Source organism: Micropterus dolomieu, linkage group LG08 (genome assembly GCF_021292245.1).
Source record: "Micropterus dolomieu isolate WLL.071019.BEF.003 ecotype Adirondacks linkage group LG08, ASM2129224v1, whole genome shotgun sequence".
Taxonomy (NCBI): domain Eukaryota; kingdom Metazoa; phylum Chordata; class Actinopteri; order Centrarchiformes; family Centrarchidae; genus Micropterus; species Micropterus dolomieu.
This window is the reverse complement of record NC_060157.1, coordinates 24581415-24594225: the sequence shown is the minus strand read 5'-3', so window position 1 is coordinate 24594225 and position 12811 is coordinate 24581415. Positions and strand designations below refer to the sequence as shown.

Here is a 12811-nt window from a genome sequence, read left to right as displayed (position 1 = left end):
CTCTTCTCAGGACTGAGGGCACTTCTCCTAACTCAACCTGGATTGCTTAAATTGGTGTTGATCTCATTACACCAGCACAAATCCTCAATGCTTTGTTACAAACTCTATCCAACTTCAATAAAAGTGTTTTAGCTGTTGCTCCATATAGCTCCATAGCATCCATAAGCTATTGTTGACCTCATTAGAGCCCTATAAATATACGTTCATGATTGTTTATTTGCTCCCCAGTCTTTCCCCACTACTGCTCTCTTATGACTTTCTTGCATTTTGATTCCACCTTTTCAACGTGTATTTTCCATGTTCCCTTTTGGTCTAACCACATACCCAGATATTTAAAATGATCTACTGTTTCCATATTGTGGCCATATAACTGTAGGTTCTGTTTATCTATCCCTTTCTTCCTGGTAAATATCATATGGCAAAACTTAATTGGAGAAAGCTTAAAGCCCCAACTATACAACCATTGTTGTACCTTTCCTATTGCTTCCTTGATTTTACTTATCACCCGTTTGGGATCTCATTCTCTTGTCCAGATGGCCCCATCATTTGCATACAGAGCTGACCCAATCTTTCTGTCTAGATTCATAAAAATATCATTAATCATAACATCAAATAAAACCGGACTGATAACACTGCCTTGTGAAATTCCATTAACAGTTTCAAATTCCTCAGATGCGTCTGATCCCACTTTAACTCTAAATCTTCTTTCTGACAGAAAATCTAAGACTCTGTTATAAAACCTACAGCGGATAGAAAAAGTCTGAACAACCCTGTTAAAATGCCAGGTTCTTATGATGTAAAATAATGAGATAAAGATAAATCATGTCCGAACTTTTTCCACCTTTAATGTGACCTATAATGTGAACAATTCAATTGAAAAACAAACTGAAATCTTCGAGGGGGAAAAATGAAAAATAAAAACCTTACAATAACCTGGTTGTGTAAGTGTGCACACCCTCTTATAACTGGGGATGTGGCTGTGTTCAGAATTCACATTCAAACTCAGGTTAACTAGAAGTCATTACACCTGCCATCATTTAAAGTGACTCTGATTAATCACAAATAAAGTTCAGCTATTCTAGTAGGATTTTCCTATTTTCTTAGTTGCATCTCCGAACAAAAGTCATGGTCCGCAGAGAGCTTTCAAATCATCAGAGAGATCTCATTGTTAAAAGACATAACTCAGGAGACGGGTACAAAATAATTAGGAACCACATGAAATATGCCACCATTAATACATCAGATACCAGATAAGACAATTGATTAGATTTGTCTTTATTGTAAACTTCCTATGTTGTTTCACTGTGCCACAAATATACTCACGTTTTCTTTTTGGTCCAGCTCTTGTTTGAGATCCTGCTGCTTTCTTTGAATTTGCTGGTACTTCAGTCTAAGTTCGTAGTGAATCTTTTAGGGAACAACTCCTCCATCCTCATCACTGTCAGATATCAGATCTTATTCCGCAAAGTCCCTTGCAACAGCAAGAGGCAAAGAATACATAGTCTGCTTTCTTAATTTCAATGATTTTATTAAACATACAAACAGTGCAATATACTTGAAAAATGTGACAATTAATATTGTGATGACATAAATTTATGATTAATGATGATCCCCCAGGAACGGTCAGATTTTTTATTTTTTTCCCCCATGCAGTTAACTTTTCCAAGTATCAAATGTTGTCTCACATAACTTTAATCATTTAAATCATGGAAATCCAACCTATTATTGGTTATTGGTTAAGTGAGACCCCAACCTGAAAAATGGAACATTACAAGACAAAATAATACAAAGGACTGAGTTGCATAGATGTACCAGAGTTAATAGAAGGCAATTTCAGAAATATGATCGTTTTGTAAAATTCAGGTAATCATTCAGGTAAAAATTGATGATCTGTTTTCAAAGGATAAATGTTTTTCAACTGATGTCTGACCTCCCTTGTTTAAAGTTATTTCCAAGAGACAACAGAGACTTGTAAATTGCTAAAGAAAACTCTTCCTATATTGTTGGGACATTATACCCAGGAGCGAAATAATCAATCAATCAAATATTCAATGTTTCTTGGATTTAAATAATACCAAACTCAGAAAGGTGAGATATCAGAATTTTAGTGAATTCACCAACATATTCTAACTTTGATAAAAATTCCATCTGTTATTGCCAATGATGAATTTCCAGCTGGATTTCAACTCTATTCAAGTTTGCTACAAATTCAGTCTCAAACGTGTATATATATATATATATATATATATATATATATATATATATATATATATATATATATATAAAAGGTTTGCTAGTAATTTCACATTAATTTAATTTGAAGTTATTTGTGCTTTAGTATTTAATATTTTCAGTGCACTAGCTTTGAAAATAAACTTGACTGCGGAGCCCTACACGTCCAAAACGACGCTAAAGGGTCTTGACAATTTTACTGGGCCACAGCACATGGACTCTGGAGCACATGCCCCAGTAAAAAGGGTCTAGCAACGCCTATGGGCTGAATACCATTATCATTTCTGTTTTCTACTGACCTGGTGTACCTACAACATTTACAAACTTTACAAAAACAAAAAGGCTGGATTATACTTTAAAAGGATATTTTCTATAGTTTTATATTGTAAGCAAGTCTTATGTGCAAGGTAAAACCAACCGTGAGCCACTCTATCTCACTCAGAACAGGAGCAGTTCTGCTTATAATAAGGGCTTTGCTATGTTATCATGCTACATATCGCAACCTTTAAATCAAAGTACAACTTTGTACTGAACTGATTTACAATTTGCAGTTTAGCATAATGTGAAGTGGTTGTGATATTTAGCACAACAAGCTAGCTTAGCTCTGAAAGCACATGTGCAGTGGTGTCATCTGAGGATTAAAATTTGATCACTGTTATTTGTCTTTAAGCTGTTTTTAAAAAAAAAAATCTACATTTCCTTCTCTCACGTTTTTAATATATTTATATATATCAAAGATATTATATATTTAACAGCTAGCATCTAGCAATACTTGTAAGATCACTTATTTATTGGTTTGGCTCTTTACATAAGACATAAAAAAATAGAAAATTGTCAACTTTGTCTCCATCAGAAGATGATGTAGACACATTGCAAGACAGCATGTCATCAGAAGAAGATTCAAGGCCCTATCATGCACCCGGCACAAAGCGCAGAGCAAGTGTCATAGCTAGTTTCCAACCAACGCAGTTGTCATTTTCACACCAAGCACCCGCATTGTTTAAATAGTAAATGTACTTGCACCTATCTATGCACCTATGGGAGTGTTGGTCTTAAAAAGAGGTGTGGTCAGGCAAATTGTTGGCACATTGCTATCTTGAGGCAGCAGAAAGCCATTGTGCTGTACAGGTCTAAATTTAACGGGGCAGTATTTCTCTTGTTTTTTGTTATTTTAGGGGTGCATTATGGTAAGAGAGATGCTGTGCGCATATACGCAGGAGGCACAGCAGCCTAACTTAATTTATTATTAAAATCTCCAGACACAGCGACAGGATCGGCATGTTCTGTGTTCTTCTACGCATCCAAAATGTCTCACACACTGAACTGTTCTCAGCTAAATGAAACAGCAAGCTAAACTCATTTCTCCATCTTTTCCAATGAAGACTAAGTGTTGTAGGCTACTGGGCAGAATTTATTCCAGAAAAGGTAAAACTGAAATAAACACAAAGTAACAGGGGTAAATATTACATGATTGTTGTTAAAATAATGATGCTAAATATATTTTCTTAGATAGGTATGCTTGCTTGTTAGTTCAGGTAAGTACATCAACATGCACTAACCAAATATAGCGTGAATAAACCCTATAGTGACGGTGTCTGCCCCCCGACCATTGAAATGATTTAAATCAAAGGTAAACAGAAGAATAGCGGTGCATAATAACTTCATGAAAATTAAAATCCACAAGTGCAATAATGCAAAAGAACTGGAGAATTAAATGTGGACATCAGATCTCTCTCCTCTAAAGGTACTAGTAAATGAATTAACATCAGATTATGATTTATTTTGGGTGATGGAGAATATGTTAGCCTAAATGAATCCACCCCTCCCAGTCATATTAATACTCACATTGCTCGAGGCACAGGCTGAGGAGGTGGAGTTTGCAGCTAACTTCGACTCAAGCCTAACTAAATTATAACTCATTATAACTAAATTATAACTCATTTGAAAACCTTGTTCTTATTCTTTCACTTCCTTCCTTCACATTCTTTGAAAATCACTGCCTCCAATTCTATTTTTTATAGTGTACCGAGGAACTGGTCCATACTCTGAAAACTTATCTGAATTTGCAGAGTTTTTGTCAACTTTAGTCCTTAAAACGGATAAAGTTATTATTGTTCATTAACCGACTTACCGTTTTAACCACATCCTCGACCTTGTTCTGGTGCTCTGTCGCCTAGTGCTTGCTCTTGGTGGGAATTGTTGGGTCTCTGTAAATAATATCACAGAGTACGGTCTAGATCTGCTCTTTTAAGAAAAGTGCTATGACATAACTATTTTTGTGATTTTGGTGCAATATAAATAAAATTGAATTGAACTTAACTTTCTATTTATTCCACAGGTTCCTAAATAAACCGTACTTACTGGCAATACCACATGAAGACAGCAGAACAAGCTTGTTGATTGAGAGAACTGTCAGGCTCCTACATGTGCTCTTCAGTGTATATTCAAAATGGCTGCCCTCCTGTTACAGTTTTACATGGTGCATGAATTATAGGCTGTGGTCATTGTTTCTCAGGTACCAGTTTTACTGTTTACACAACTGAGAAAAACTGTATTGCAGCACTGAAATTTCAGGAACTTCTTTTTTTCACCAGTAAATTACTGAATGCATTTCTGATTCATTCTTGTTACATATTTGTTTTTGACAAAGTGTGTTAGCATTTCAAAAATGTGCTGCAGATATATAGTGTTTTGCAGGTGGTGAAGTACTAAAGAGAAAAGAGTCCAGGATTTTTGAAAGCGGTTATTGAATGCAATTTGTTTGAAAACAATGAAAAACAATTTACAGTTTGGTCCACATACACTTCTGTTTGGCTGACTGTGTAAAGAGTTTTGATAATGTGACTTCATTTTGACCAGTGCAGGTTAGCAACTGAAAAAAAACGGTAAACAGCAGACATAAGAAAACAACTGCGGGCGAATGAAGAGGAAAAAAAGTCAAGCAAAATAAATAAACTCAGCATAGCCATGAGAAGAGAAATAATAACAATTAATTAAATAAATAACTTATTGGCATGCAGAAAGAATAACGCAACTACCTGTTGACAACCATGGACAACCTAAATTTGTTTGTGTGTGTGTTTGTGTGTGCATAAGTTAGTGAGAATGGGACACCCCAGCCCTGGTGAAGGAGGCCCCAGTGAGGAGAGGAGACAATGGATCCAGTGCCTAAGGACACACCACCCACCCCAGACATGAGTGTGGAATGCGTGGAATGTGTCCGTTCCTTCATCATTTATATTGCTTTACTCTGTAAGGGTCCACCGATCAAAAGACTCAAAACAGATTTTCATAAAAATTAATCCACGTTGTGAATTCTGTCATGTGAAGTCCAACGCTCTCTGTCTGTCTCTGTCTAACTTCTGCCACACTTCTCTCATCTTGTACCATGTTTTTTTTGTTACGTTGCTGCCTTCAAAATAAAAGCTCATTGCCTAAGCCATCCAGACCATAGACTGTAGACCTATATAAAAGGTCCAGTTAGACCTGGTCTGTCGGAGCTAGATCAAATGAATGACATGTATATGATATTATTGGATAATTTTTAAACAAGTAATATTCTATTTGAAATAAACAATAATGTTTCATAGTAGCCTATTTCAGTTTTGTGCGAGGTGAATTAAAGGCTTCTCCCATATGGATGCCTCTCCCAAATAAAGGCAGGGTCAAGGGTCAGGGTTTTAGCAAATAAAAGCCTTCTTTCCATTCTTTCACGCCCAGGTTGAAAATCACGGCTAAGTTTTACAGTATATCAAAAGGGAAACATACAACTACACTGAACAAAATTATAAACGCAACACTTTTGTTTTTGCCCCCATTCATGATGAGCTGAACTCAAAGACTTTCTCTATGTACACAAAAGGCCTGTTTCTCTATAATGTTGTTCACAAATCTGTGGAAATCTGTAAGTGAGCACTTCTCCTTTGCCGAGATAATCCATCCACCTCACAGGTGTGGCGTATCAAGATGCTGATCAGACAGCATGGGTATTGCACAGAAATGCCTTAGGCTGGTCACAATAAAAGTGTGCAGTTCCATCACACAGCACAATGCCACAGATGTTGCAAGTTTTGAGGGAGCGTGCAATTGGTATGCTGACTGCAGGAATGTTCACTAGAACTGTTGCCCTGTTCATTTCTCTACCATAAGGCGTCTCCAATGGGGTTTCAGAGAATTTGGCAGTACATCCAACCTGGTGGGCTGGTGTGGTAACACGTGGTCTGCGGTTGTGAGGCTAGTGCGTTGATGTGTGTGGTCGTAGGCGGGGCGCTCCAGCTGATCTCCTGCAGCGTTCCACATCTGAAGCTCATCCCTGCAATCAACCTCTCCAATAAAACTCCAGCTCATTTTCCAGTCTGCGCCAGATCATCTGTTAACCCACAGTGGTAACAAACGGTAAGGTCCAGCCTTGTGTCTGCTCTTGGATCCACACAGCTGCCATAACAAATTCATAGTTAATTTATTGCTACTACATTTCTTTCTTTCTCTTTGAGTCATCATCAAAAATTAAAACAAACACATCGTTTTTTTTCAGTAAACACATTTTTATTTGGTAGCAAAAACGCACCTCGGGAAAACAGGATGATGTGGGCAGCCTGTTAAAGGATCAAACCGTTTCAGTTACAGTACACACACAGGGAAGACATGCACTACCTACTGTAGCAGGCAATTTTAAGAAGTTACGCTGAAGCACTGTTTCGGTACAATCACATTCCTCTGAAAACACCACTGTCCATTTGATACAACACCATTTTGAAGGACAGTCTTTTGTGTATGGGAAAGCTGTTGCATAGCTTTCAAGGGAGTGTTATAAATATCTTTTTTTTTCATATGTGCAATTTGCCCAGTTTTTATCTCACTTAACTACTACTTTAGGACACATAGTCAGATATCTGATGTAAAAAAATACATTTTTTGGTCCCTTTCAGATCTTTGGTAGTGTTAGGATAATTTATTGCTTAATGAAAAAAATGTTATACTCTATTGGAAAATGGCTGGTAAGCACTTTACTTCCGACCTGTTTATTTTAATAGTTGGGGGTGAACTGTTCATATAAAACTACCAGAGGAGATCATAGCAGACAGGTAGCTACACCTTTAAACTATAGAGCTCAATCCTCAATGACCTCAGAGGACTCAGACACCACTCTACCATCCTTGGTCTCAATCATCTTGATAACAACGTTCTTCTTGGTTTGGGTGGTGCTGTAGCCTCCGCCGCTGCCGCTGCTGAAGCCACCCAATTTGCTGCCGTATCCGCTGCCATATCCGCCACTAAAACCACTGGAATAACCAGCTGAGTAGCTGCTCTTCATGGTATCCATGGGGTAACCGCTGTAGCTTGCTGTTAAGAGAAAGGTGAAGAGAGACAAGAGAGAGGTATGAAAAAACAAAACCTGGAAAAGTGTGCAATCTCCAATCAATGAAGACCTTTTGCTATGACTGTCAATACAAAGACAATGAAGGTTAGGTAGATGAAGATGACTTACTGCTCTGTTGGGAGATGTTGATAGCCTTGATGCCATTCGCCAGCCTGTCCTCCTCTCCCTCCAGAAGTTTCCTGTAGGTGGCGATCTCAATGTCCAGAGCCAGCTTGACATTCATCAGGTCCTGGTATTCTCTGATCTGGCGGGCCATGTCTTGTTTGGCTCTCTGTAGGGCATCTTCCAGGTCTCTAATGCGGGCCTTGGCATCTTTCACTGCCATCTCACCACGCTCCTCAGCCTCAGCGATCTGGGCCTCCAGGTTGGCACGCTGGGAGAAGATTATTAAAAAAAAAGGCTTTGTCAACTCTTCTGATTGTTAAATGTCAATAAAACTATATATGATTGCCCCAAATCCCATACCATTTTGCCAAAACACTTTCCCGTACCTGTCCCTTGACGGCATCAATCTCTGATGTCAGTCTCTGGATCATGCGATTGAGATCTGCAATCTCTGTCTTGGTTGACCTCAGGTCATCTCCGTATCTGCTGGCGGATGTCTGCATCTCCTCATACTAAATAAATATCAATAATTATAGAACACAACATTACAAACTCTATTGGTGAGAACTCATGAAGTGATCGGTGTTTTTACTGAGGTGAAAAATGTTTTTACTTTTTCAAATATTAATTTAACCTATACATATGGCAAATAGGGTTTGCAGCACACACCATATTTACCTTTCTAAATGTAAGAAAATAGTGGAAGCATATTCAAATGACAGTAACCTTAACATAAGAAAAATCTTAAAGGAGTTCTCCATTACCTTTGACTTGTACCATGTCTCTGCCTCAGCACGGCTACGGTTGGCAATGTCCTCATACTGAGCCTTGACTTCAGCCACAATGGAGTCCATGTCTAGGTTGCGGCTGTTGTCCATCTCCACAATGACTGAAGTGTCCTTGATCTGTCCCTGGAGCTCACGCAGTTCCTTAAGAAGCACAAAAACAAACAGTGAGGAAACCCACGCAGGTAATGTACTTCCAGGGGTGACATAAGAGATGAGTCAAGGGGAACAGATGTTGAGAAAAACCTTAATGTATCAAAAGAGAAACCTGTTCCACAATGACACCACAAGCATCATAAGTATATGACTGGATAGGAAAATCCCAAATTGTATTTTGGAGGTTGGCAGTTTTAAAACTAGGAGAGGAAGTATGAAAAAAATGAGCTGTAGGGGTGACCTAAAATAGTTAAGATAAGATGAGAGTTGAGATTGATGCTTCGATAGAAGGAGCCTGATTCGACTGCCAATCTCACCGTTGAATCTTTGCAGATTATGAATCTAGGATCGTGCCATTTTGGCTATATGAGGCTGCTCAATGTCGGATTTTACAAACTAAATTACACAAATCAAATATCTAATGACTCGTTTATTCTTGTTTTTTAGAGTCACTGTAACAACACAAAATGACAATTAAATATATTGGCCTAAATTTTGGCCTTTCAAAAATATAATACAGCCAGCCCTCTTTATAATAACTATCACGAGCCTTCCATACAGAGGAGTCTGTCAGTTGTTTGATTTGTTCACGATCAACTTTTGTGGAAGCAGCAACCACAGCCTCTCAAATGCTGTTCAAAGATGTGTTTTGTCTTCCCTGACTGTAAATCTCATGTTTGAGAATTGCCCACAAATTCTCAAAAGAATTAAAGTCAGGTGAGGAATGAGGCCATGACATTATTTTGGCATCATTGAGGCCCTTGCTGGATAGTAAAGCAGTGGATTACTTTGATGCATGTGATGGAGCATTGACCTGCATAAATATCATGACCTTCTTGAATGCTGAGAACTTCTTCCTGTACCACTGCTTGAAGAAAGTATCTTCCAGAAACCATCAGTAAGTTTGGGAGTTGAGTTTCAGTCCATCTGCCACCCAAAAATGTCCAACTATCTAATCCTTAATAATAACTGCCCATACTGGTACTGGTCTATGACCATATAAATAATAATTTAATCAGAATACTTACTCACCTAATAACTGTGCATGCAGTGCACAGCCTATTATGATATACAGTATTTCACAAAAGAAAAAGTACCCACTTTTGTTGCCAGCAGTTGACACATTAATGGCTATTTTGTTATTTTGTTATTTATATTGTGTTATTTTGAGGGGACAGCAAATTTACACTGTTATGCAAGCTGTACACTCACTACTTAGCAAAGTGTCATTTCTTCAGCGTTGTCACATGAAAAGATTTAAATACATATTTACAAAAATGTGAGGGTGTACTCACAAAAATGCACCTTGCGCGAAGTTCGAATCATTTATCACCATTAATGAACCACACAAAGAATATTATATCGTTTATAAACATGACTTGGAATGGACAATTCTTGGCGGGCATGCACGGCTCGGCACAAGACCAGTGAATGGCGTAGAGCAGAGTGAAATGGTCAACAATAAGACTCTGTTTGGCTGTAAATGTACAGTGTAAGTAACACTGACTAATGAATAAAGACTACAGCTCTGCAGCTTCTCACACACACACACACACACACACACACACACATACGCGCGCACACACACACACACACACACACACACACACACAAACACACACACACATATGATTTGACGACCAGCTGACTATAGGCAAGACTTGACTATTCTGATTCAACTATTTAAAATTTTCGGGGAGTCGGGGACACCCCTACTGAGCTGAATTTGAGCCATACCTCCTCATAGATCGACCTCAGGAAGTTGATCTCATCTGTCAAACTCTCCAGCTTGGCCTCCAGCTCCACCTTATTCATGTAGGCCTCATCGACATCCTGGAACCATAAAAATATAAATACAATAAAGATGTTTGTTAGAATAAGATATTACAAAAACCTGACATTGTCTTCAAAAGAATTGCTGAAAGAAATTACAAACAGGATATCAAATTTCCAACTCAAAGACAAGTTGAGTGATAATGCTGACCTTCTTAATGAGGACAAAGTCATTCTCACACTCTGTGCGTTTGTTGATCTCATCTTCATACCTGAGAGAGATGAAAACACAGTTCATGGTTAGATGATGAATATTCATTAAGAATTCAATCTCATGCTCCTGTTATGTAACACTAGGGGGCGCAACTAGTCTATCCCTTACTTTTGCACTCCTTTAGGACATTTGCCTCAACCAGTGTCTGTCATCTCAGGACCAAGAGGTATTACATACATATATATTTCTTCCTCAGGGCACCTCTGAACTTAGATGATATGTTCAATTTGTCTGTGGACAACTGACAATTATGTGCGGCACTATAATACCCCTTTGTGTTAGAGACTCGTGTGTGTCTCATTTGCACTTGTGTCCACTTGTGTAAAGCTGTAGAAAACCTTGCTGACAGCAACTTGATAAAAATTATTTTTACCTCCAGTCATATGTAATGTAATGGGTGTTTAAAACATGCTTCCTCAGGGTTGTAATACCCCAGAGTTTTTATGACGCAAGAAAATGGACAGATGTAGGGAGTAGTCCACAGAAAGATTAACTCAGTGTACTGAAAGGTTAGTCCTGAAGCACAGATCTTACTTGAACTGTCTGATATAAAAGAAATCCAGCTGTATTTTATTTATGAATAACATTTCTATGCATTTTGAAAATCAGCCATTTCATGTTAAATGAAAAAGATAATTCCAAGATAAACCTCATGCAGCTGGTGCTGCATTGAACAGTTCATTTTTAGCCCTCATTTTCGCCTCCGCACTCACTTGTTCTTAAAGTCCTCCACCAGGCCCTGCATGTTGTGCAGGTCAGCCTCCAGCTTCATCTTGTCGTTGCCCAGGCTGTCTAGCTGTCTGCGCAGATTTGTGATGTAGGCCTCGAACATGGCATCGATGTTGGAGCGAGTGGTGGTCTGTCCCTGCAGCAGGTTCCATTTGGTCTCCAGCATTTTGTTTTGCTGCTCCAGGAAGCGAACCTTAGGGTACAATTTGGGTTATTAATTAGGATTATTAGAAAGCAATCAATCAAAACATATCTGTTTACTGTAACAAATATGTTGTATTCCTTCATCCGTCATTCCGTCATCAATTATGAATTATAACATTTCCTTCAAAAGTGTGATGTAACTGTCAGTTCTGCCCTGACATAAAAACATCTCTCTGGCTTAAAATCCTAATAATCAGTCATCAGGATCAACATCGCCATGCCTCCTATTCATAATCTACAGTCTTTGTTGTTCTTATCTATATTTGGAGCTTTGTAAGCTGCTGTTGGCTGTTCCTAGACTGGCCATGCTTTTCCAAAGGAAAGTCTGGCGTACGTGCATCCTGACAGGAGGTAGGGAGAACAACACAAGGGTGGAAAACAGACTAGTTAACCCTTTTCCTACATGTCTTCCTGTTTTTGTACAGCAAGGTTCATAGCGAAAGACAAATAGAGAGAGAAGGGAGTGACACAAAGTTACATCAGGCAGATGCAGAAAAGTCAGTAGTTTTTACTTGACTGTAGATGTGATGAGGGAAGAGAAGAGAGTGAAAAGTCAAGGTGGCAGGAGAAAGTGATTTATTACCTAAAAAAGAATAGGAGGTAATAAATTAAGATAAAAGATGAAAAGGTGGGGGGGGGGGGTTGCATATTTGTGAACAGTAAAAGCGAGGTGGTAAAAGTAGATACAGGGCCTTGCTCCCTGATACATTGAACTCTATGGGTGAGATCTAACCAAGAACCTTTTATGTCCGTAATTTAAACTGGAGGAAATAAAGATAATAAAGTGCCTCCAAATGGACTGCCACACAAAGATAACACAGTGATAGGCTGGGAGTTTTCTAATTTGTGTTGAAGTATGCAAAATGTACTTTGCTACTTAATCATTGTCCCAGGAGAAGGAGAGTTGATTTGTAGTTGGTTAGCTGGCAATAACAAGAACATGAAACCTACTGGCCTGTTTAAATATTAACCCACTGCTGGGGCCTGAGAGAACAGATACACTGCTGAGTATTACATAAAAGCTGGACTCAAATGCTGATTTGAATGATCAAAATCACATCTAATCATACTCCCAATTGATTCTTTAAAATGCATCACTGTGAAAGAAGGTATTGTCATTAAGGTAACAATAGCACTCAGTACTGACTGTATGTTTGTGTGTGTGTGTGTGTG

General features: G+C 38.4%; 1 protein-coding gene across 1 annotated transcript in view; it reads right to left on the bottom strand.

Annotated features, from left to right (window-relative positions):
* Positions 1-6755: 6755 nt before the first annotated feature.
* LOC123975261 (keratin, type II cytoskeletal 8-like) overlaps positions 6756-12811 on the bottom strand; it is a 7704-nt gene continuing 1648 nt past the window's right edge. Inside the window, exons 2-8 of the mRNA XM_046056578.1 lie at positions 11419-11627; positions 10643-10703; positions 10396-10491; positions 8482-8646; positions 8104-8229; positions 7721-7985; positions 6756-7575 (exon numbers count right to left, since the gene is read on the bottom strand). Of these exons, the coding sequence (XP_045912534.1) occupies positions 7343-7575; positions 7721-7985; positions 8104-8229; positions 8482-8646; positions 10396-10491; positions 10643-10703; positions 11419-11627 (1155 nt within the window). The 3' untranslated portion in view covers positions 6756-7342. The remainder of the gene's footprint in view (positions 7576-7720; positions 7986-8103; positions 8230-8481; positions 8647-10395; positions 10492-10642; positions 10704-11418; positions 11628-12811) is intronic.